Below are 26,932 nucleotides of genomic sequence, written 5' to 3' on the forward strand. Positions count from 1 at the left end.
ACTATACTACCGATGGCCCAAAATTGCTCCACCGCCGTCACCCCCTCGCTGCGTACTCTTCTGTTATTGGTATGGCCAGTAGAACCACCGCCCTCGCGTCCCTCTCTGCGGTGGCTGCCGCCCTTTTCGCTATCATCCTCGCTCCGGCTCTGCCCCTCACATGTACCCGCTCTCTGCTACTAGTCTCACAATCTTACTACTAGTTGAGAATGAAATCGATGGTGAAGCAATAGGGGAATGACTTGGGGAGGGCTAAAACTGTGTCGTGCTTTGTGAATCGCAGGGAGTCCATGGAAATGGAGTCGGATTTCGGCGGACCTTGTGGTCATGAATGCGACCATCTACACCAGCGACCCATCCCTTCCTTTCGCCCAAGCCATGGTCGTCCGAGGCGGCCGGATTCTCCGAGTCGGCAGCTATTCCTCTGTTGAGGTGTTTGAACTTTACCTACCTCTTGAAATCTATTCTGTTCTGTGTTTATTATTTGTATCGGCTGTTGACGCTGGTTGGTTTCGTGTTGTTTGTGAGTAAAAATTTGAGGAAATCAAGAATGAAACTGATAAGTCAACATTTGGTCATCATTGGTGCGAACCCGTAGGCTCGCGAAGAATTGTCCGCCCACATGGTTTTTCCCTTTCGAGCCTCGTGAGCCTCAAAAAGGGTAAACCTGTTACCCTTCGGGTCACCCTTACCCTCAGAGGTGCCTTTTGAGGCTCACGAGCTTTGAAAGGGCAAAATCGTGCGGACACATCAAAAGCAGACAATTCCTCGTGAGCCCACGGGGTCGCACCAATGACGATCAAATGTTGACTTGTAAGAATGGTGTTAGAAGGAGGGCCTGAACCTTCGGCTCCCCTAGGGAAGAGCACTAATAAGGACATTTCGTCCCACATTAATTGAGAAGTACGAGAACCAAGACTTATAAGCTCGTCGGGTCACTTTTACCTTCAAAGATACCTTTTGAGGCTCACGAGCCCCGAAAGGGCAAAACTGTGTGGGCACGTCCAAAGCGGATAATTCCTCATGAGCCTACAGAGTCTGAATTCTAAGAGTTCTTCAATGCCTCTCTGTTTATTCAAATCCAGGTTTAGTGTTGTAGGTTAATTGTAAGTGTAGGTGCTGTGGCGATGCCATTTTAGAATTAATACAAATGTTTTATCTATCAGTTTATGTTGAATATATTTAGGGGGTATGAACACATGGAGAAACTTGATAGCTTCGAGTTATGGGTTGGACCAAAAAGTACATACAAGGTTGTCTTTGATTCCCCTTGTAGTTCCATTCATCTTTTGAATGTTAGCTCTTGGCTGCACTTTTAAGATTTAAAAGACAATCAAGATTTAGAGCTTATGTGAATTGCACCCTTTGATCATGTTCCATGTGACATAACTGGAAACTAAGAAGCATGAACACATGCTTTTGGTGGACTTGTTCGTGTCTGACGCATGTTAGACAAGTATATGTCGTCGACATGGCTGAACACATGTCCAGTTATGTTTATTTATTTATTTTCATTTCTATTTGTTGGACATGGCATTGCTTCTGGTTTGCTTTCATGCGCTTTGTTGCGTGATCATCGCGTGCAACGTTGCGCTTGCATGGCCATCACATGAGGGCCGTTTGCTTCAGATTCTATGTGGACACGGATCGTCGGTGTTCCAAGGAAACATATATCAGTTATATCTAGACATTGTTAAATATTATTTGATGTACTCAATATTTATTTTGGAAAACTACATTTAGATAATTTTAATTGTTTAAATCTGTATGATGATATTTATTTGTTCATATTGCTGAGTTTATAAAATTTAAGTATAAATGCCATACAACTCATATTAATATAATATATATACACACACACGTGTCCTCGCCGTGTATGTGTCCTAATTTTTTTAAAAATGATGTATCGCTGTGTCCGTGTCCCATGTCTGTCTCTGTGCTTCTTAAACTAGAAATATCAACAATAAAGTTACTTGTTTCTCACTGAACTAAAAGAAACTCGACCATTTAAATTGATCTAGTAGGAATTCCTTTACTATTGATTTGTGCAAATGGAGGGACTGAGCTGCTTTAATCATGCTGTGTTGAAAGCATGAACGTATTGTTTTTTATGCGGGACTATGCATCACCATGTTGAGGTATATCTGAGAACTCATGACCCAAAGAAGCTTAGATATTTACTTATAACAGAGGAAACTAGATTTGATGCTCAGGAGAGGCTAAAAACTTGAATAAGAGTAGGTTGAACCTATCATGGAAATGGAAAGAAGTATCTGTGTATTGAATTATTGATTACCTAGAGGTTCTAACTAAATTGGCATATCCTGAAAGGGGAAAGAAGTCTCCGTGTGTTGATTACCTTGAGATTCCAACTGAATTGACATGTCCTGAGAAAATTGACAAAATATTGATTTATTGATCATTCAGGCTGTGCGCTTGACAAAATATGAGCTTGGACTGGATCAGCCGATGCTTGTTTCACATCTAAGGTTAACACATTTTTATCATGGATGTTGGCACTGCCTTCTTATGTGATTATAGTTTTGCTTAGTGCAACCGCATAAAGTAGTATTGGCATTGGCTTTTTAGAACTTTAAGCTGCCAATGTGATTTGAGTTTTGCTTAGTATAACTACCTAACTAGTACCAACATTGACTATTTAGAACTTCAAGCTGCTAATATATGTCTAATTGCATACTGGTTTGGACTGAAGGTGAATTAGATTTATGATCCTAAGACATCCATTGCAATATCATACTGCTATCATTGTTGGAAACATATGATCTGCAGCTCACTAGAGTGATTTTAATGTAAAAAAGAAGAAAGAAATTGTTCAGTGCTTGATCTGTAATTGGGTCTCATTGTAACATTCATTTTGGTAGACAATATTAGATCAAACATTTCTCTGAAAGGTTCAACTATTCCAGTATTGTTGACACAAGACCATTTTAATATAATTTTTTTGAATAAATTTTATTAATTAGAAAGTATTTTGCAGATATCATAAGTTGCAAAATAACATCTTCCATAATTCTACATTAACTATTAATACTGTGATCTTCAAGATCCAAGATATAATTAAAGGCTGAAATATGTTGAAGTTTGATTGATTGTGGTAGCACAAAGCAAGGTTTGCAATTTTAGGTTGTGGGACCCAGAACGTACTGTGGCACTGTTGGTTTGGGTGGGGGTAAAGAAGAAGGACGAAGAGGAGATGGGCTTGCTGCCAGCAGCGAGAAGGGGGCTGTTGGCAGGACTCCTTGTGAGCCCTAGATGTATCTTTTAATGGGTGACTTCTCTTTTACCTAAAAGTAAAATCTGTTTTTGTCATGAATTGGATCTGACTACCTGGTTTGAAGTCACCTGCATCCTGGTGGCAATCGGACTGGTAAATACTGGCTGAACAGTATCAGAACAGGTGAAATTGCTTTCTTTGGCACAAAGTAACTTGGTGTTTCTAAGTTGGCATAAAACTTGATTGAAACCAAGGAGTTGCCATTTTAGCATACCCAGCTAAATTTATAGTAATGCACATGTCCAAGTCCAGATAAGGGCTCGTTTTTATGAGTCAGCACTGAGTGAGGATGCCTGATAACTGCCTCACACATCATTTAGACGACCGACAGGAACATGGTTCACTGCCGCAACAATGGGTGCATATTCTGGTACATCACTCTTAAAGTAGAAACATGACCTTTATTTGGAATATCAGATGAAATTTCTCCAAGGTTCAAAGGGATGATTCAAGCTTGGTTTAGTGTATGAAACTGCACAGTAGACTGTTTGGATGCTATTCCTCTCTTGGTGAAAACAAGACTACAGAGAAATTGAAGCAGCAGGATAGCATTAGAAGATGCAGCATTGGCAGAATTAGTGGCAGCAGAAACAACTTCAGTAGATTGGCAATTCTTGTCCTCAGTGAAATAAGGCCTATGAGGATTTGGTACAACAGTACCATTGATCTCCCAAACTGGTTCAACATATGGCAGATAGTTCTTACCCTTGAAATGAAAATGGCTTAACAGTCTAGTCTGGACAAGGCATAGAAGGCAACGACCTCTACTGTCTCCCCTCCTCTCATGATTGCACATCCCATAAGGGGATGTTCAATTAGGAGCCTCGTTAAGAGCATCATCAAAGCTATCAACAGAAGATTTTAGCAGCAAATATCTAGTGTGTTTTAATCATAAAACAGAATCCTATTATAACTAGGAGGTAGTAGAAGCTGTAAAGGCAGTCTAAGCCTCAGTGCTATCTTTTTGGACAATGTTATTCTCTTTTTCCATCAATAAACACTGAAGTGGACAATGTTTTCCTGTCAACTTACCTGGGAGTCTAACTTTGAAGTGGAGAAGCACAAGTTACGGGGCATAGTTCCCAACAATTTTTGTTTGAGATCTTGCACTATTCAGCTGTCCTTACCACCATTCCCTACCAGTCATCCATTAGATTTTCACTTAAAAATCAATTTTTTTTATGATTATGATGAATGATTGATTAGCGAGATTTGATAGGGATTGCCTTTACCCTGTTACGCTGATCCAATCGATGAGAGCATCATGCAAGTTACACCATGTGCTCCAAACTACCCAGTCACATGTGCCTAAAAGGTGAAGTGGTTGTATTCCAATCAGTGCAACTTGGGATCTTTCAATTCTGTGGTAAGACTTGATCTTTTAATACTTATATGGAATGCCTCTTCAGAAGAATTTTCTTCATAGATGCTCCTTTTCCATGGTATGGAAGGCTTCTCTCATCTGAAGCTGGTCTTGAAATTCTCTGATGCCTCTTCAGAACTGGACTGTCAGGTTCTGGAATGATGTTTGGCTTTTCTCCTTCCCCTTTTCAACTGTCCTATTTCTTATTTATCCTATCATCATGAATAGTTATAATCTGGTGGCCTTCATTCTGACCGGGAAGCCCAGTGTATCTGGAAGCTATTCTGGTATAATTCACTGGCCCATCAACATGGTATATCTTATTTCTCTCAATAGTCTTTCATATTACATGATCTCGTTGTTGTCATTGAGAAACTAGCAATCTTCATACTCGGGTATTGAAACTTTCTTTTTGTTGCATATTAAATTTCTGAATTGCAGGACCTGGTGGGCCAAGAAACTTATGTGTTGAACCTTAATGGGAATGTTGTAATGCCAGGGTTTATTGATTCACATTTGCACTTGATATATGGTGGCTTGCAGGTACTGCTGCTTATTTTCTTTATTTGATATTTATGGTTTGTCAATCCAATTGGTTAAGATGCTTGACATATATTTCGTGTTATTCAGTAACTCCCATGACTACTTTATAATTGTTCACATGCAATAGTTTCATTATTGGTAATGTGTCACACATTTAAGTTATGTGAAACATATGTTATAAAATAACTTTTACTAGCTTCTGTACAAAAAAAGTTGATTATTTATGCCATGAGTTATTAAATTAACTATGTCCAGAAGTCATTCAATTAGTGACTTTTTTTATTTTTTCTAAAATTTAAATATCTATCTCTTGAAGATGGTGGTTTGTTCTTTGGTCTGATAATATGAGTAATCAAGTATAAAGTTTAGCTGAAAGTGAAGAAACTTGTTATGGGATAGTCAGATAGATAACAAAACTAGTTATCAGAGTAGATGCTTTTCCATTCCTAGATATAGCTGAAGTTTGCATAATTGCACAAATAGTAGATATGCAGCTCAATGTGTCTTAAGATGGCTTTAATTAGCTAATTAATATATTTTTTACTGCACAAAAGCTTAAGTTAAGGCAACATGAGATGGTACAGTGCATTGCATGGTTAAGAATCTAGTTCGTACCATGGTGTTGTACCCATTCTAGGTTGGACCAACACGTCCTGACTGATACCTGTGTACTGACATTTCATACACTGGTATGTACGGAAGAGGATTAGAGGAAGGAAGAAGAGGACATAGTGGAGAAAGAGGAGGAAGAGGAAGAAGGAGAAAGACAAAGGAGGAAAAGGTGTTTGTATGATTTAGGTTTGACATATCAGCATATATATGCTCATATGATTTAGATAATGTTCCATTATTTTGATGATTTAAGTTTTTTTTTCAGTTGCAGTTAGGGTGCTAATGTAACTATTCCATCTAGTGATATATTATTCATATAAAACATATCATTTTCTCAGATAGTGAACGTATTCCAGTGATATTTTGGTTCATATGTTGCTTTTCTATCACTCAGATGGGACGAGTGGAACTTCGAGGTGTAAAAAGCCAAGAAGAATTTGCAAGAAAGATCAAAGAAGCTTTGAGAGGTTTACATCTGTGCAACTATCCTTTACGTATTAATTTGACATTGCCAAATTAACAGTTGGTTGATGTAACAAAATACATAATTCTGCTGATCAAGTGAACTTGATATTTGAATTTTGAAGCCAGGTTGGAGCCAACCAATCTAACATTTATAACTTGAACACAGAGCGAAACCTAACTAGGTTGTCCTTATGTGCCTTTCATTATATTTGCAGAGCATAAATCCTTCTTAGAATTAATTGAGACTTGATCCATCCATTTGGCTCTAGTAAGGACAACATGACTCCTCTTGGTGTTTCTCTTATTCTACTAAATCCTTTAGCATAATTTTAGTAATGAACTTATAAAGCACATTACCATAGGCAATAGATTTGAAATTCCCAAAACTAGTGGTACTACCAACTCCAAGCACCAATGTAAACGAAGTGGCATTTATTTTCTTGTCAATTTCTTAGTTTTTTGCAAAATGTGACATAGCTATTATTATGAATTAAAATCTCAGAAAAAGTGACATTGGTCTTTGAATGTACTTGTACATTAGTGGTACACCTTGTTTGGCATGTTGTTATGGCTGGACCAACCGACATGAATTCAGTTGACGTCAACATGAATTTTAAAATCAATATAAAACTTAAGTTTTTGACTAAAGGAATCAATCAAAAATTAAATTTTGGCTAAAATATTATCCTAAATAATGAATCAAAAAAGTTTTTACGATTTATTGCAAATCATATTATGTATAAGTTCTAAACATGAAACATGATACACATCATACCTTATAACTGACCTATTACCCCCAAAATATTCTCCGGTATCAATGGGAGATGGTTACAAGTTCTCATTGTGGCTCGGTTGTAGATTAAGATTATTTTTCTAAAGAACCCATGCATGAAATTGTTTTGTTGGCATCTGATATCAATTTTTTTTTGTGCTATTGATGAAACATAGTAGCATATGTGGTTGTATCATCATCAATTACTTGCGGTAGTAGGTTACTGGGTTAGGCACACTATGACAAATATGACTATGCCTGCTCGAGTATAGTTGAACTATGACTCTCATCACTATATTGATGTTTGGAGCTGTATGAAGCATTGGATTATGAGAAGGACCTAATATCATCATGATATTATTATTTATGATATGAGGTTCATAGTGAGAGGAGATTATGACCATGAGGAGTTTGTATGATTTGAGATCTTATCTCCTTGAAGTCATCAATTGCCTTTTTTTTGCCATTGTCCTTCTGGCCGTAAACAAATGGGGTGGATCTGCATATACCATGATAGTGATCCTGGGTGACGATTGAAATATTATTCCCTAGACCATGCTTTACTTTATATGTATGAGTAATGAGCACATAAAACTCTAGGCCTTGACCATCATCACTAGTAGATGCACTGTTATCCATCTTACTATCATCTATGTGGACCTTAGAAAGAGTAGATACATTGGTGAAGAAGTATCATCCTCTGAATTGATTTGTTGCTCTTCGATGAAATCCAATGGATCAACCGACTTCAATCACTGTGCTATCTGGATGATTAAAACTGATGCATTCTGCCATGACCCATCGACTTCCGAATGCTTGTAGCCAGACCACCTCCTGTCATCAGGCCTTCTTCCTCATACTGAGCAGCCTCATCCTATGGGCCGTTTTCCTTGATAGCCTTTGAAATGAATGGTGAACTCTTGCTCATTAATAAGTAAATCACCTAACTCTCTATTGTGTACTTTAGCTTTGAAGTGTAAATGTTGCCTTCAGCTAGAGTTGGTGGCAAGTTAAGTGACATTGCATCATATGTATTTATATTTCTGCATGCACCCAGTGATGATTATAAATGAACGAGTGATGCTCTCTGTTATTACCTCTGTCCTCTTCGCCAGTCCAATATCACCAATGTCCTTTATCATGAGGTGTATACAATGGGCCATACATCATGTCCAGAAAAGATGCCTTCTATTGTCCAATGATTTGCTGGCCCTTTTTTGAGGTTAGTGTCATTATCGGAGATCACTTGCAGTCTTGCACTATACATTTCTCTCCAACCTTATCTACCAGTCTTCATGGATCCTGAATGTATAATGTATCATGAAAATGGTATGATGCATCAACTGACTTATAAAAGATAAATTTTTTTTTGTTGCAATAGATTAAAAAGTTTATGATAATCATCCTGATAGGACCAAATAATAGTCACATCATAAAGGCCCCATTTCTTCTTAATTGATATGATGCATCAACTGACTTATGAAAGATATTTTTTTGTAGCAATAGGTTAAAAAGCTTATGATGATCATCCTGATAGGGTTGAATCATAGTCACACCATAAAAGCCCTGTTGCTTCTTAAATGACTTTTGGGTTTTGGATTTCATCCACCTCTTTATTAAGAAATTATATATACATCTGTCAGCAATCTCAAATGAATCAGGAACTTGTATACCGGAACTATGTTGCTAAATGAACCAAATAACTTGATAATAAGGGCCTCAAGCTACATATGCAGGGATGTGGTATATATTAACCCATCTTGCAATCACCTTTCATATATTCTCTTTTTTTTCCTCCTTAGTATGAGCATCATCTATCATGATTTATTTTGTACCTTGAAGGAGAAACCATCGGTCTAAATTGCCAACATTAGGAGATCGCCTCTTGCCTAATGAATTACAAAAAAAAGAAACTCCATATGCCCCCGCCTCATAATGGTTGTTTGGTCCAGCTCATGTGCACCGCTGGGCTACATTAGAAGCCATGAGACAGGATTCACAAATAATCTTTCTTAAGCTTTTTAACAATAGCATCCTTTTACCTCTTGTATGTACATTTGAGGTATATAAAAGAAGATATACATGAAGGATCTTCATTTCAAGTTCTGTCTGAGCATTTATCATGTAGATTGGGTCTTCTCCAATTTTAATTGTATCATATATTTTTCTGGGATTTATTTTGAGGCCGCATTTTTTAGCTTATTTTACAATTTGCTTGCTGATAACATTTATGCATGTACTCTTTTTTTTTCCTCAATATTTCTGTTGCTACTTGTCACTACTATTGAGAGATGACATTTTTAGTACAGCTTAGCTCTACATACTACTGTTTGCTGATATTGGTACCTGATCAGCTTTTACTTCCTGGATCTTTCTGTTTTTCAAATAGTTTTTAGCCCTATGTATTGTAGTAGGTATATGACGTGTGCACGAAAGCATCACCAATTGGTGACCTTATACATGTTAAAGGAAAGAATCACCTATTGGTGAAGCCTTATACATGTCAATAGTATCTTTCCTTTTTTTCTTCTCTCTAACTTCATTAGAAACATATTCATGACAGGTAAACTTCATGGTGAGTGGATCTTAGGTAGTGGATGGAACAATGATCTCTGGGGTGGGGAATTACCTCTTGCTTCTTGGATAGATGGCATCACACCTGACAACCCAGTTGGTTCTCATGCTATTATTTTCATGCTATATGTTGAAGTACCAACAACATAACTTGATATGGAACATTGTTATGGATAGGTATGGCTTTCGCGCATGGATGGTCATATGGGATTGGCCAATTCACTTGCCCTAAAGATAGCTGGAATTAGCAACAGTACATGTGATCCAGTTGGTGGAGCTATTGTGAAGACTTTGGAGGGAGGTAAATATGAAGCTCAATAAATTATAAAATACTATTTTAACATAACGAAGCAGGTTAAATTGATATTCGTTTGCAGTGCATTAGTGGATTATGTAGGGAAATTTAAGATTTGAACAGATTAATTTCTGCTTGGTAACAAAAGAGGGCAAAAAACAAATAGATGGACTATGAGAGTAATTATGGGGAAATTAAACATGTAAAGGATTGAGGATTGATGCTTGACCTGTAGCCATGATGCTTGTAAAAAATTTCAACCAAGTTTTTCCTATCCATAAAAAAATGATTGGTTCAGATTTGAGTTTTCACACTCCTCTTGGGTTTGGAAGTTCTGTATTGTAATAACTAATAAGCTTTTTTGCAAGTGCCTTATAAAAGGAACATAAGTGGACTTTTAAGTATTGTGGAATCAACAAAATAGCACAAGCATTGGAAAGAAAGTTGAGCTAGTGAGAATAGGTCTATTTTGTCAATTGACTCAATTCAATTATTTTTTGTTGACAAAAATGTGAAGATTGTAGCTGAAAAGTTAGCAGTTATAAATGAGATGAAAGATAAACTAAAAAAACATTTATCATTACAATCACTAAACAAAGGTAATCACTAATGCTTGGTGAGGTTATGAAAAGACAACAGAGAGAGAACAATGAAGGGTATGACTGAGATTTAAGATACACAAATGGTGCCAAATAAAAGAAGAGATAAAACGTGAGCCTAGCCTGGCCTGAGATTTAAAATACTTAACAAATAGTTGTATCATAAACAGATGTTGTCATTTATTGATACTTTAACTATTAAAATTGTTTATACTTATTTTATAAAAAATAAGAATTTTATCTTCTGCAGTAATATATTGGCTAGATGGGTATATGTACCATGTGTATATGTTTGATGCAGCACATGGGTAGATCAGAATTTAATTTCACATGGGTAGATCATAACTAACTTTTTCAAGGCATTAAAAGTTTACTTACAGGATTTTTCCAGTGAGCTATTAAATTAATAAGAAGATCAATAGTGGCATTGAAAAAGAATAGTTCCAAATTTCAAGATACTAAGATACAAGGCACTATGAAATAGTGATGTTTTTGTAATTTGTATTAGTAAATTGAAACAATTAATTAGATCATTGGTGGCTGACATTTTTAATACACAGAATATCCATAAAAAGAGAGGGAAAGGAGTCTGTGAGGGAATTTCATAAGGATATTTCAGAAACTAAAGGTGGCTATGTCATTGTTTTTACTTATTTTCTCTGACGCATGCTTTGGTAGGACACCACATGTTGCTATATCTAGTGAAACACCAATAGTAAATGGATTGAATTCATGCATGATAAATATGCCACTAAACGTGGTGACGGAACAATTTGCAGTCAATCAGTTATATTATACTTAAACAACAAATTCTTATACCAGTCACACTTGCAGCTTTCTTTAAGCTGATTGTATGATATTCTATGGCAAATGAGCTTCTTCCCAGCTAGGAACCAAAAAAATTATAAAAATTTTATTGTTAATGAAAACCAAAGGGTCACAATATTTCCTTATGTCCATTAGGTATTAACAATTACTTGAAATTTAAAGTTTGGCTCTGCTTGACTTTGTTTTTCTTTAATTTGTATAATTCTACAATCCAGAGCCTAGTGGTCTGCTGGTTGATTCTGCAATGAAGCTTGTTCTAGCTGTGATACCTGAAGTCTCGATCCATGATAGGAGAGACTCACTGATCAGAGCAAGCAAGTATGCATTAACGAGGGGAGTGACAACCGTGATCGACTTTGGGAGATTCTTTCCAGGCACATCAGTTGATCATATCTGGCAAGACTTTTCAGGTTACACTTGGGAACCTCTTTAATTTTCTTCTCAATAGTTTGATGACAAGCTACCTTTCATCCTAAAGGCTATGTGCTGTCATTAAAGGAGGTTATTTAGCCTTCTCCCATGTTGCAGAATAGTCTATTTCTTTACCCCAAGTAGTAAAGTCAACATGTATTGTTGTATAACCTGCTGAATCAAGTGATTCTGCCACATTGATTATTTGGGATTAGTCTCCTTGGGGAAGACTATCATTATTATCAAATATATATTCCTGAATTGGCTTTTCTACTTTAGGATTATCATCTTATCAGGTGGATTTTAATTGGTTGTGCTGTCCTTGATATACATATCATTTCAGATGTTTACCAATGGGCTGATTCTTCTGGGAAAATGCTGATCAGAGTTTGCTTATTTTTTCCAATGCAAACTTGGTCTCAACTGGTTGTAAGTATCAGAGCCCCAATTACAATTCATTCTTGTACTTGAATTTTTACTATATTACAATATACCGGACCAAGTCTTAAATCCGAGTATTAATTATAAGAATTCAGTGTATTCTTCTTAATTCTTATCTGTTTTCCTTCACTGTAAGTTGTTCAAAGATAATAAAGTCCTAGACGACATCTTATTTTGTCACCAACCCAATAAACCACATCATATGCATACTTACTGGAGCAATTGATATCAACTAGTATCTTGGTATGGAAATATCGAATAAGTTTCTGGAGCTCAAAGGTCCAATGCTAAAAGTATCAAGCAACAACCATGAAGTTATACAATTTAAAAAGGCTTGATTTATCTGTGTTTCACACCAACACTTGTTAGACACATTTTGACACATGTTGGGTACCTCAAAACACATAGACTCTTTGTACCATCTATACTCGTTTATATTAACATACTCTATATATATATATATATATATATATATATATATATATATATATATATAATGTAATTTATGCATTCTTTGTTAGTTAATGGTGCATATTGCATGATAAAGCTGTTGATGTCTGACTTGCTATATGTTCCTGTCAATCCCTAAGATCCACTTATATCTTGGGGTGACTTCCACAAACTTGAAGAACTTTCATGCCCCCAAAACTGGAATTAATAGTTGTACTCTGATTGATCTGTATCCATTCAACTGATCCCACAATTATGGGAGTTTTGTGTCTAGGCTCTCCTTTTCTGATCAGAAATTAGCTTATGAGCTATTCTAGAAGTGGGAAGGTACATTCATGGATTGGCTCTATAGATGTATCTTCTGGTTATATGTATGCTATTCTAGGTTTTACATACGTGTGTGTGGTACATAGAGGTGTCAGTATCTTTCCCAATTGTACATTACTTGTGGAACAAAATTGCTTACCAAAATTGTAATTCTACTGAACCAAATTGATTTTTCGTATGTGTTGGCTAGCTTAGCTGTAAAAATTTTGTCAGATCACTGCAAGGCCCTGAGATCACCATCCACCTTCAACACTTATCATTTGCAAAAAACACAAAATAAATGTTAGTATAGAATTGTATAGATGTACATCCTAGCCTCAACTAAGGATTTTAATTTCGAATAATGCCGTCCGTACTGGGTGGCACGTACCGGTCCGCCAGCAGACCGGTGCGCGGATTGCTTGCTACCGGACAGTACTGTTGATTGGGGCTTTTTTTGCCCCGTTACCACCCTAAATCGGTTGGTGATGGTCGATTTCAACCGTTACTGTCCACTACCGGGTGGTATTAGCCGAGGGAGAAGAAAGAAGAGGGAGAAGAAGAGGGAGAAGAAAAGGGAGAACCTAGAGATCCGGCGTCACTCTCCCTCAACAATCCTGATCCGTCGCTGCTCTCCCTCGTCGGACGCCATAGATGAGATGTCGCCTCCTCGTCTGAGGCGATGAGGCATCGACGTTGTCGGCGACTTCTCCTCATCCGCGCGGGGAGAAGAAGTCTCGATGACGTCGCAAGGAGAAGAAACTGAGTGTCGTCGAGGCGACCTTTCTTCTCCCTATGCGGGCAGAAGAAACGAGGCGGCGACGTCGCCTCATCGCCCGTTTTTGCGTGGGGAGAAGGAAACCTCAGTTTCTTCTCCCCATGCTGTCACAGACAAAATTGTAAACGGGGTGTTTGATGTAATGCTCATGTATGCCAGTGTCTTTCGGTTTTGTTCATGCTTTGCACAGCATGTAAAGGGCTGACAGTAGGCTTAGCAGCCCCATTTTCTTTGGTTTTGGTGGCTGTCCTAAGCTTGCAAACAAAGGTTGTGTTATGTGGGCACTTGTGGGGATTTCGGTCTATAGTGGATCATTTTGGACCCTTTAGTGTGCGACCGTTCAGAGCTTGTGAAGTCTGTTTGTAATTTGCATTGGCTATGAAGTGTTTACTGAAATGATTGCTTGTGGATCCCGAGTGAGATGCTTTCTTTAACCCATTTTCTCTTTCGTAAGTCCTAAGGGATCATAGGAGGTTTCGGGGAGGCTGACCTTTGTGGACGGACACGCAAGGGTGCCACACGACTTTGGCAAAATTAGCTAAGTGCATGACAACGTTGGTAGAAAAACGAGTTTTTTTTTTTACTTTATATATATATATATATATATATATATATATATATATCAAGCGGTACACCAGAATGTACTGCTCGGTATACCATACTATGTCGTATCGAGCTGAGCTCGATACTCTGAAATGGTACGAAATTACGAACCTTGGCCTCAACCATAAATAAAGTTATGTACATGAAATTTGGACTACATTCAATTGACAAGTGTTTTGTGACTATCTATATGTTGTAAAATGGTGGCTTGCTTATTTTCTTTTATTTAAGTGTCTATGCTTAACTACAGTTTGGTTATTGTTGTCCACATATTGCCTTGAAATCTGTTTTTACTAATGTTTCTTTGATATATCAATAGATAATCTTTGTCTCAAATCATTACATCAACTGTTGGTTCCTTAGGATCTTATTCAAGAAAAAGGTAGAGCCTTGAGTCAATGGATACATTTGGGTGGTGTCAAAGCTTTTGCTGATGGGTCTTTGGGATCTAGTAGTGCACTTTTCTACGAGGTAGGTTACCATTTCTATCTAATACAGTATATTCATTTAAAATTCACGCAACTGATCTTTCTTGTTTAATTCCCTTTAAGTATGTAAATAAAATGTTAGCATATGCATTTTGTTTGATATGATCAAGAACATGGAGTCAGCATTGCCATAATTACTATTGTTTCATGCAGTCATTTGCTTATTACATTTTTAATTTTAGGTTATGGGTCATGTCATGGTTTTACATGTGCCTGGTTGATCCATCCAAAATCAATATTCTAAACTAGTTCCAGTTATCATAGGCAATTACTATAATTTTGTTGCCTTTGGGTTTCTATTTGAGCATACTGATTGCATACATTATAATAGTTCATCTTTAATGTTCTATCAATTGAATTGCAAAGAGGCTTGGAAGAAAAAGGTGCCAAGCATGTAAGAGATCCATTTCAAACGAAAATCAACCAATTTTAATATACTTGGGTTAAGTTCCACTTAGTTCAGGCCAGCATTCGCCTTACTGGTTCATACCGATGTATCGACCAATCGGCAGTATAGTATACTACATACCGCTCTGTACCAACATGCCGTGTGTTAGTATGGTGGGGCGTACCAACGACATGGAAAAATGGCTGAAAATAGCTCCAAAAATTCTTTAAAATAGAAAAAAACATAAAATTAGTAATTTTAAGTTAGAAATAAATATAAATTCAGTATAATTTAGCAAAAATAATCTAAATTAGGAAAGAATAATTTCATATATCTTTTTCGGGCTTTGAAGAGTAGTTGTGTGGTATGTTTCAATTTGTTATTTTGTTGATATTAAATTATCTACAAAGAAATGATTTAAATTGTTAGATTATTTGTTAAACAACTTAAACTCTAAGATTTAAATTAATTAAGCAATCGATTGATGGATATGCATAGTTCTACCACCAAAAAGAACGACGGGATTTCATAAGTGATGGATCAAGGTTCTTGAGTATATGTATCTGTATATCAATTTGATATATTTATCGAATCTAATCCTGAAATTGATCTCTTGATATATTATATTGATACACCATATGTCATTAGTGTATTAATGTGGTGATGGTCATAGTTTGATTGTTGTAAACCACATATCCGAGGTAGCTCCTAAGGCAAGTACGATTGTGGCATGTATTGGTGCGGAGGTTGGAGAAAGCTGAAACTTCTACTTTCGCTACTGATATATTGCTCCGTATCATAAGATCGATCATCGTACTGTTGCTCGGAGAAGAATGACCAACTATCATCGTATTGTTGTTGGCCGTAAGATTCTCCATAATACGACAACTGTGAATGCGACGAGCTCCACTTTATGTCTAAGTTATGTAAGCTCTATTGCATCCAGTGATTGAAAAAGGCGCTCGGGCGCTCCCCTAGGCGCTCGGGCGAGGCGAGGCGAGGCCCGAGCGCCTCGCTAATGTCCTAGGCGGTGCACTTCAAACAGGCGCCGCCTGGGCGCTCGCCCGAGCCCAGGCGCTGGGCGCTTCGGGCGAGCGCCTGGGTAAACCAAGTGACCGAACCAGGATTTTAGGTCTGGTTCGGTCCTGGTTCGGTTGTTAGTTGGTTCAATCGAACCAACTAAATCGATATAACCCTTACCCAATCCTAACCCGCTACCGCTGTCGCTCCCGATCCCGATCCCGATCTCGCTGCTCGTCGCTCCTGCTCCCGCTGCTCGCCACTATCGCTGCTCGCGCCTCCCGCTGCTCGTGCCTCCCGCTCCCTTTCCCTTTCCCTTTCCCTTTCCCGCTGCCGCTGCCGTTGCCGCCGCTCGCCGTTGCCATTATGATTTTGTATCTTAGATTTTCTTAATTTAATAGCATATTTTTATTTAAAATTTTAAATAATTATATTTATTAATTATATTATATATTTTTATATTTTAGCGCCTCGCTTCGCTCGGGCGAGCGCCTAGCGCCTCGGGCGTTTTTGGACCTTGGCGCCTAACGCTTTTTAAATCACTGATTGCATCTGCTAAAAATCATCTACTTCCTTCTCCTTCCCCTTCCGTGTATAAACTTAACCAATAATTCATCAAATTTCATGATCTGAATCTTGAGTGGCATGTGTAAGAAATTGCTCCTGGTCCATCCACCACTCTTAAATTATGTTGACGGGACCACCGACTCCCCGACAAAGCCGACATCATCGGTCGAGGCACTGCTGTCCACATCACTGTCATGTCTTCAGACCGTGAGGGTTGCTGAATGCAATTGAGAAGGTGTTTCGTTATCCGACTCGATTCTTTCCAACATTGGTTGATGTTACTGCCTTCCCTTTTGTCTTTTCCTTGCTCGTTGGCAAACGATTGTGATAGTTAGGTCTCTAGTTCCTCGAGTAATTTGACTCGATATTGTTCGGCTCTTGCCACGTTCTAACCGAGGGTGATCTTCCTCTTATTGAGGATATGAAGAAGGGTTTAACCGAGAGTGATGTTCTGCCATGTTCTAACTCGAGTTAGAGAGTGAAAAGGGAGAGAATGAGGGGGTATAAATGGTTTAAAAACCCTTAGATCTAGTTCAAATGGTCAAACAAATTGTTTGAATTCAATAAATGCCGGCCATTGATCTGTATCAATCGAAATCCAACGGTTACCAATCGGTAATGGTCGGATTTCGATTGTTCTGATCATTGCAGACTCCATATCGGGCTATACGGGGTCCCTTATTATGGACCGTTTGGTACTGGGTGGTCCACGTGTCAATCCCCTATCAGACCAATATGTACCGCTCGTACCACCAGGTACAAGTTGGCACAATAAACCTTGGTTCAGGCCATGGTTCTCCCTGAATTTCTTTCTAGCAGAAATGAGCTTCAGGTTCTTGATCAGAGATCTCTCAACTTCTCCAGTTTTTGACACCTAACTGTGTAAGGAGTTCATGGATGTGTTTCTCTCCTTTTCCTCCTTTTTTATGCTTTTCTTTGTTTATGCTCTTTCTTCTTTACCTTGTGATGCTGACCTATGTATGTTTGTTAAAAATTTTGGTTTATTGGCAAGGTTTCAAAAGGGGTTTGAAATCTCAAGTACTAGATCCATATTGGTCCCTGACTGGACTGATACAGGTCCAGTTCATGATAGCAAACACATAGTATGTTGGTACATGCTGCGTGACTAAAAAGTGGGAGGGAGGATGAGAAGAAGAAGAGAAGGAGAAGGTGAATAGGAGGAGAAAGAAGAGGAGAAGAGAGGAGAGGACTAGGAACGGAAGAGGATGCGAAGGAGTATTGGGCAGCAGGCGTCAAGTGGCTTTTACGGACAGGGTCACGGGAGATGAGCGGTGGGTGGCTTGAGTTGTAGGGCACAGAGCCAAGTGTGACAATGATAAAGCGAGATGTGGGAGGTTATAAACTGGCTTGAACAATCCGAAATGGGTTATTTCATGGCCTGCTTTTCTATCGGCCTAGTATTTACCACCTGGTTCATACTGGTCTGAATGGTTTTCTAAACCTTGGTCTCAAAAACGAGCACACCATTGAGTATGCCCTGATATTTACCTGTTTGATAGGGGATCAACACTCAACAACTGAAATGGCCCAGTCCTAGGCATAAGACCTAGTGCATCTACTGTAACAGGCATACTACCCACTTAACCGGTATTTGATTGTTATCGCCCTTTTACTGGGTAGTAACCTTACCCCTGTTTTCAGATCCTAAGTATATCTGTCACCCTTCTCTTATTCTTAACCAATGCTTTTCTTAATTCCTAACAAAACATTCTCAATCACACATTGCAAACCTCATTTCTCTTCAAATAAGGCTATCATCAAGGAATTGAAAGCTCATTCTCAAAATGTCCTCAATTTACAGTGAAAGAAAGTAAATTCAAATCTCAAGTTTGAGATTAATTCTCTTGAATGAGGTTGCATTCTTATGATTCTTTCTCTTCAGATCATGATTTCATCAATCGAGATATAAATTTCAGGTTTCCTATTCAAGTTTACGGATCTGGATGCATACGGATCCAAGTTAGAAATGCAAGGATCTGCCTTAGATGCCTGCAAATCACAGCGTAAATCTTTACAGATTTGACCTAGTTCCACACCCATATAGGTTAGGTACGTGTGGATTGGGCCTACATATTGGTAGATGTATGAAGATTCACACAAATCTGACCAACATCTATGCAAGTGCCATATAGATCTATGCATATCTATGACTCTTCTGTGAGATCAGACCTTGATTTCCAATACTAAATTTATGATTATGATTAAGATGAACAATTTTTGAAAAAAATGACACTGAAGCATCGGAGCACTGGCCTCACGTCGCAGTAGGCTCATTGTTTGAATAACTGCCATTATGGCAAATGCATTCTCTATGACTACATTGGTCCTGATAGAGGAATAACCTATCTGAAACAACTTTTGGCCACCGGATTTTCAAATGTGACCAAATGCATGAAGGTGCCACCACAGCAAATCAGATCATCTTTCTGAGCCTGTTGAGGAAGAGAGGTTTAAGAAGTCCCCAAAAAGCCCCAAAGGGATTTATTATGGATCCAAAACTGGGGGTAAGATTATTGTTTGACATAGGGGCAGGTAATGGTCAAATACTGGATGTTATGTTTGGTACGATAAGTGTAACAGGTGGTATGCCTGATTTTGAAACAGCTCAGGCAATTTTGCATGTTAGAGTGCCGGTCCCCTGTCAGACAGGTATAGACTGAGGCCTATTAAGTGGTACATTTGGTTTTAAAAATAATTAGGTCTTTGGGCAAAATTAGTTCACCTTTTTGTTTAATATACAAAAGTTCAAAATTGCCTTTTATATAGAGCTTTGGAGAAATTGGTATATGTTAATTGTAACATACATCTATGAGTCTATGACTATAATACTAAATTGGGGACAAAGAAAGGTTGGGGACCAAGGAAGAATCCATTTGATTACCTATTGTTTAGGATGATTCAGACCCTTTGATGGACTCTCCATGGGCAGCTGAAAAATCAGGATGATGTAGTGCACGTTGAAGATGGAGATCCACCATATCCATTGAAGCTCATCTCATACTGGATCTAGGAGGATTAGGTGGATGATGATTCCGAGCCTCTAGCAAGGGCGTTCGACCTAAGAAGGATGATAGATTCAAGCGCCTTATGTATAACTTCAGCAGGATCACGATGCATTTTAGTCATGCACAGGAAGTCTGTCACAGTCATCCAAGGGCAAAATGATGTCAGAGGTCACTCATTACAATTGAGTCTTTAAATGCCATTGATGACTAACAATTTGAGGATGACATGACAACCATCATGTGTTTTAGAATGATGATAGTGATGATAGTAATGATGAGGATGACCAGGGCTTGAGTTTCTGTATTCCCATGAACTAGAGTTGTGGCATGCGGATAGGAACTGAGATTTACTTATTCCGATCAAGAAAAAGATCATGTCTTCCGATCCAATAGAATTTATGAAAAAGGAGAAGAGCAAAGAAAAGATACTTGATGTCTTCGAGGAGATAGGGAGAGCCTAGCTGAGACTGAGTTTGACAAGTGTTCCTCATGGTAATTGCCTTCCTACCAGCATAAATTTTGTAAGTCAGAGTATGCTTTGATCTCAGTATACTGAATCAGAGTTTTCATTTGCCCACAGCGAGAAGAGCATTGGATTGATAGTTCTAGAAACTACTAACAAATATGTAAAAAGTAACTAGGCCCAAATATGCGTAGAAAAGGGGAAAGTTGATTGTTACAAATGCGTGCTATTACGTGGTATGGCTTGGTGCTGGTACCATACAGGTCTGATCACCAGTCAGTAACACTATCAGGCCTGCATTTTTGGTTTTTGGTCTTGTAATATAATTAGTTAGAAAATATGTTATTGTCTAATATTGTTTCAAGCAAAAATTATTTGTCTGTTTGCTTTTAGATTTGCATTTTGACTCAGTTGCACATGATATTTATCTAATATTAATCATTTGTTCTTCTTAAACTTGCATAACCTGCATTTAGACTCAGATATATTCATGTCCTTTCATTATATATATATTTGCAAATACCAATTCTAACTTCTTGTCTAACAATGGAGTCTTAATGAGTTTCTTAGCCTTATGAGGAGGATCCATACAGTTATGGATTGCAAGTAACAGATATAAATTGGCTCCAAAATGCGACATTGCATTCAGACAAATTTGGACTTCAGGTAATATCTATTTATTCTGGCCAATTTGTGCTCTGCAACTAGAAGTTGTTTCTAATGTGTTATTAGTCATGTAATCAGGTTGCCATTCATGCCATCGGAGACAAAGCCAACGATATGGTGCTGGATATGTATAATACTGTTGTATCTTATAATGGAATGAGGGATCGCAGATTTAGGGTCTTGTTCTTTCTTTATCTGAATGAAATTCATAGGAAGTTCATGTGCTGTTAGTCTTTAGCTGTCTTATGCATTGCTCATCTACTGCTGAGAAAAGAGATGCTTTTGTTTATTATGAGCTTAATTCTTGTTGTCATCAACTAATTGGCCATAAACAGATTGAACATGCCCAACATCTGGTTCCAGGATCAACCATACGTTTTGGTGAACAAAGAATTATTGCCTCTGTACAGGTAAACCGGAGAGCAATTATTTATTTATTCCTTCATGAATATTTATCATGGGCTTTCTACTAAGTTCTATAAAAGGAAAATTAACTAATAATGTATGGTTGATCTTGTACACTCCAATGTTTGGTAGAGACTACAACAAAGTCAAAAGTTCCTGGATGTCTTTACTCTCCTTATTCATCAAGGATCTCTAAGTAAATCTTTTGAGGCTGGTTAGTTCTTGTGTTTCATATGTGAGAATTAGGAGAGAAGTATCTGGACATGATACAATATGGTCACTGTCTGTCCTTTTTGAATGAAAGGTTTTAATTTAATTATTTTGGTTCTTTTCGCTGTATACGGAACTTTGCTTATAACTTTAGACATGGATGGGTATTTTCTTATTCCTGCTTTACATGACAAGATGATGTGGTGAACTCTAAGATACAGTTACTTTAAAAATTATGAAAAGAAAAGAAAACAAAACTTATGTGTCTTTCTTCTGGATAGTTTGAGGCCATCGTATCAGTGTGAGACACATCCTAGATGCAACATCTTTGGACTACCCATCTTTCCTGTTTGTTTTTTCTTTACAGTAAGGTAAGAGAATATGGTCATTCACACACTATATACAGCAAGAATTCAAATTACAGTCCTATACAAGTTCTGGATTCTGTCAGACTGTTGGTGCTTTGTATACCAGGCGATACACCAAACTGTACAGCCTGATGTGATGATGTCACTGAAGAACATAATAAATACAACAATGAATGCTAGTGTCCTATATCAAGCTGTATACTTTGGTGCCGAACTTGATCAGACTGGTAAATACCAATCAATATATATTGGGGCCTCCAGTATTTAAATCCTTGATATGCAGTAAGATCCATCCATCAATTTCTAGATTTGTTGACATACATGTCCTAGATAGGTTCATCAAGTTCTGTATCTTATATCTACTGCCACATTCCACCATCCAATGATTAAAGGCAACAACATCAAATATCTATGCTGTGGGAAAGCTATTCTTGATCTAAGCTCAATTTTTTTCAATTCATATGTGTGGCGCATATAAACTTGAAAATAATAATCCTTTTTCTTTTTAAGTCGGCTTAGAATCTTCACTAACAAATGCTGTGCAGCATCTTTGTTCTGTTGCTCAATGGAATGATCTACACATTAACAATAACGAGATATATTTCTTATGAAATACTTTAAGCTTCCAGACCTTTATCATGGAAAATTCTTGACTATGGTAACCTACAAAAAGTCGATGATGGATTACAATATATGAATATGCATGTCATCCATCTAGCGAGCGACAGTGCCATACTGTTGGCATCATTATGCTTAATGATTTTCACTTTTGCTATTTTTATCTTTTTCTTTTTCTGTTCTCTGTCTTCATGCTTGTGAAGTCCCCAAAGAGAAGTATAATATGAACATCTTCATGCACCAGTATCATGTTGCATGCCCAAAGTTATTCTGTCTTATTGTCTCATCATTGTTTTCTAATTCTATCTGTACCACAAAACCTGTTTTGAGACATTAGTTCTTGTTGGAGAAGTAATTCACTGATTAGAAATATACTTATGTTAACAGCCAGATCATCTCCTGGATGATGCTAATTCTGCTGAAAAAAAAATAGGCACCATGAGGGCTCAGAGAGGATCATATTTGTTCCGGTCACTCATTGACAGTGATGCAATCTTAGCTTTTGGTTCTGATTGGCCGGTGAGTATTCTTAAGTATGATTTTTTCTTAATTTAAAACCTTGAGAAACTTTTACATAGATGTACCACTTATGAAAGTTGACTGCTAAGTCATTGCTGGTGCATTGTCATTCTAGGTTGCTGATATCAATCCACTTGGAGCCATAAAAGCAGCACTATACCGAGTCCCTCCAGGATGGGAAAATGCTTGGATTCCGAGTGAGCGTATGGCTTTATATGATGCTCTGAAAGCGTAAGATACTTTCCTCCTATAGTCTTTGCTGCTGTTGGTTTACAAAAGAGATGACACTTTGGGAATATTCAGTAGTTATTGCTATCTTAATTTGCAAGTTTGGCACATACAATTGCAGTGAATCAAAGCTTAGTTGAAATGGATGAGATACAAAATGGTTCGCCTTATCGGTTCATACCGATGTACATACTGAACTGTATTGACATATCGACACACGATATGGTGGGATGTACATACAAATCGATATGTACCGCCCATATTGGTCCTCTGTCGGACTGGTATGTACCGCCTGTATCGGGTGGTTTGTTACGGTATGACAAACCTTACATATACCAAAAAAGTATATTTTTCTTTAAAAATTGGCAATTGTTCCAAAGAAAACAGTTCTGAGAAAGTTTTTCATGCCTTGTGATTTTCAAATGATTCTTTGTAGAAGGAAAGATTATGTGGATAACTGCCAGTACAAATTTAAGGCTGGATTATTTATAATCTAGATTACATATTAAAATATTGTTCAACATTGAGTGAGGATCTTGATAGAAGACTTGTCATCAAGAAGGTAATAAATGGCAGGTCTTGGGTTGACGTGTGTATGTATGTGTGCATGCATATTTGTATGCATATACAATTAAGAAAACTGTGGTTCGTTGATACCTGGACCAAAAAACTTAAAGTTTTCTGGTTTCTTTGGCCTAGTATGTATCTAAGTTCTAGAGTTCTGGTTCTCTCTATTTTTTCTTCTTTTCACTAATATGTTATCTTTCTTTCTTAAGTTACCATTCAGTTACTTTACCTCACAAGTGTCAATTTGTGAAATTTTTTCTTAATAGCATATGAACTACTTGTCTCATTAGAAATATCAGTCATATACCTGGTGGTGTGTAAAATTTTAAACCGTCCTTACTTCTACCCAAAATCCATTGTGGGAAATTGTTTGATTTTGGGAATTTGGATTACCACCTGCTCTTTAAGATTCTGCAGGTCTTATCATGTGGTCTAGTCAAGTTGGAAGGAAGCAAGTATTAACTGGCATGGTCATTGTTCTACTTGAACAAGAAGGCAAACCAAAAGGAAAACATGAAGATGTGGAAATAAGTATAAAATACTAACCTCAGTTCTGTCCAGCCTTATATTAGTTATCCAATATCCACATTAAATGAATCAAGGCATTTAGCAATCAAGCAATGAGATGTTCTCTTCCCAGCCATTTTTTCACTTATCTAGAGCTAATGTGAGGTGGCAAGGAGTGATAGGGCCACCAGGTGAGATAGAACAGCAAGAGGGAGGGACGAGAGTGCAGCTATGAACCTTGTGAATTTAAAATTGTTAAAGCCAAGGTTTATAATACCGTTGGAGCAGTATGGACCATCCAACAACCTACTAGCATGCAAACCAAGGTAAACTGGCTGGTATGCCTGGTATAAGATTCATATCGCTAGGTATGCTCCAGTATTGGGCCATATATATATATATATATATATATATATATATATATCAAGGTTTGCCGTACCGGACTGTACCGCCCGGTACGGGCGGTATGTACCGGTCCGACAGGCTAGCGGTACGCGGACCGCCCTGTACCGGTCCGCCCATACCGAGCACTGTAGCAGTGCACTGTAGCACTGTAGCACTGCTACAGTACTCGGTACACCTGGGTGTACTGAGCGGTATACCGTACCGTACCGGTACCGAGCCCGGGTCGAAACGTCGGTACGGTACGGTACGGTGAACCTTGATATATATATATATATATGTAAGGTTTTTTCTGAAACTTGGCACATAGCAATATACCAACACGTGTCGCTCATATGGCTCAGACCATATGTATCGGTGTGTTGGTATGGCTCAGAGCACCTCAAAGTTCATTTTCTCAAATCGTCTATCAAAATATGTTTTCATTAACATACGGCATAATGCAACCAATTAAGGGTCATTCTGATGATGAATCTTTGAGGTGATTTATGTGCAATAATTATAATGTAGGAATGCTTAAAATATCTTGGACGGTCATGCCTTCCATGCAGGGAAGAGGCCAGGATACTACTTATTAGGCTATACAATTATAATAAATTTTGGGGTTACTTTGATATGGAGAAAATATTCGAATATATCAGATATCATCATACCTTGAGATTAAAAACAATCTGAACCTTAACAATTTGACTTATGGACAACATAACCTTTTGAGGCATGGACATTTCCACGTCTCTGAAGAATTACTTGGTGTGCATACTAGTGGAAATATAAGACTGAATTTTGAATATTAATAATGCTATGTCAAATGGATTAATGTTGGATTTTTTAGTGTCTCTTAGGATATTTGCTGCTTAATGTCTTTAAATCTGACCTTCATCCAATCATGTGTAGATCTTCTTTCAACACATTGGCAACTTAATTTCTTTCAACACATTCAACATTCAAAACATGTTGAATGTCTATATTATTTCTGAGTTGCATCAGATACATTAATATAAAATTATTAACATCATTAAATGCTTATTTTGAATATGGTAGGTCGACCATTTCAGCTGCCTACGCTGGCTTCTTAGACCAAGAGTTGGGTAGTCTGTCCGCAGATAAGTATGCAGATTTTGTAGTATTACCAGTCGATTCATGGGATCAATTGGCAGGGGATTTACCTACTACTGTATTGGCAACATATGTAAATGGCAAGCAAGCTTATCCATGAGATTGTACCAAATTTTTTTGCCTGAGTGATGAATCAATGTGTCCTTGAGATAATATATATAGAGTGCAAAGTTGAAGGTAGGGATGATATGCTATCAGCAATAGTTGCTTTTAATTTGTAAAGAATCATTATGTAACTCATGGTTGCATCTGGAAGCATACAAAGGTACGAAAGTAAAAACTACATTTTGCCAGGTACAGAATTTTAATAGGTTCAAGCACCAAGATTAAGCTTCTTTAGAGGTCATCATCGATTTCTTTTTGTAATTTTTAGCAGGTGCAATCACAATGCGATCGAGCAGCTGATGTTGGTATGTTGTTCTAAACGATTTTGAACTTACTGACCAGTGAACAAAGGTTCTTTAGCAGTTCCGCAATGCTAAGCATTTCTCACGGCTTCTATCGAGGCGAGCATAGACATCCAGTTCCAGGGTTGTCATCCACCTATCTGCAGGTACAACATTTGATTCTTGTGATGTGCTTTTAATCATCTTCCTCTACTGTGATATGCTTCGATGCTATAAAAAAACTTGCTGCTAGTGCATATCTCATAGAGGTAGTCAAATTGGACTAGTGATCTAAGTTTTACATAGTCTTAATTGTTTCTTCTCATGTACTAGTTGGATTAATAACCTCTGAGATCACTAATACATGCCATCAAAACTGATCCTTCCGTACACGGATAGACTTGCTGAATTTAATTTTTTCTAACTTGGTTGAAGGAGTCCCCAAAAGGCAACCTTGGCGCATAGTTTGGTTTGCAAGTTAGCAGGTAGATTTGTAGAGTCGACTGAATCATTCTCATGATGAACTAAGAGAAGAGTTGGTACTCGTTCAGGATAAAGTTTGATGAACAGGACAAGATTATGGCCAAGCTTTGTCCATTAGAATAAGCAGCCAAACAGTAGAAAGTGGTAAGTTCTTGCCCCAATCATTATTG

At 37.7% G+C, this 26,932-nt stretch overlaps 1 protein-coding gene across 5 annotated transcripts; it reads left to right on the forward strand.

Moving 5' to 3' along the window:
• LOC103970514 (protein LONG AFTER FAR-RED 3) lies at positions 1 to 26,072 on the forward strand. Of its 5 annotated transcripts, none has more exons than XM_065089322.1 (15): positions 1 to 162; positions 284 to 432; positions 5,100 to 5,201; positions 6,208 to 6,280; positions 9,614 to 9,720; positions 9,802 to 9,925; positions 11,562 to 11,756; positions 12,101 to 12,186; positions 14,699 to 14,806; positions 20,858 to 20,953; positions 21,020 to 21,130; positions 21,289 to 21,363; positions 22,942 to 23,073; positions 23,189 to 23,304; positions 25,819 to 26,072. In XM_065089322.1, the coding sequence occupies exons 1-15, from the start codon at positions 72 to 74 to the stop codon at positions 25,991 to 25,993; spliced, it is 1,740 nt and encodes a 579-aa protein (XP_064945394.1). In that variant the 5' UTR covers positions 1 to 71; the 3' UTR covers positions 25,994 to 26,072. The 5 variants fall into 5 exon arrangements, with proteins under 5 accessions (XP_064945394.1, XP_064945395.1, XP_064945398.1 ...); XM_065089323.1 differs by having other exon boundaries at positions 2 to 162; positions 21,032 to 21,130; XM_065089325.1 differs by lacking the exons at positions 1 to 162; positions 284 to 432 and adding exons at positions 4,712 to 4,808; positions 4,887 to 4,971.
• Positions 26,073 to 26,932: the final 860 nt, after the last annotated feature.

The sequence above is a fragment of the Musa acuminata genome, chromosome BXJ1-11 (assembly GCF_036884655.1).
Source record: "Musa acuminata AAA Group cultivar baxijiao chromosome BXJ1-11, Cavendish_Baxijiao_AAA, whole genome shotgun sequence".
Classification (NCBI taxonomy): Eukaryota; Viridiplantae; Streptophyta; class Magnoliopsida; order Zingiberales; family Musaceae; genus Musa; species Musa acuminata.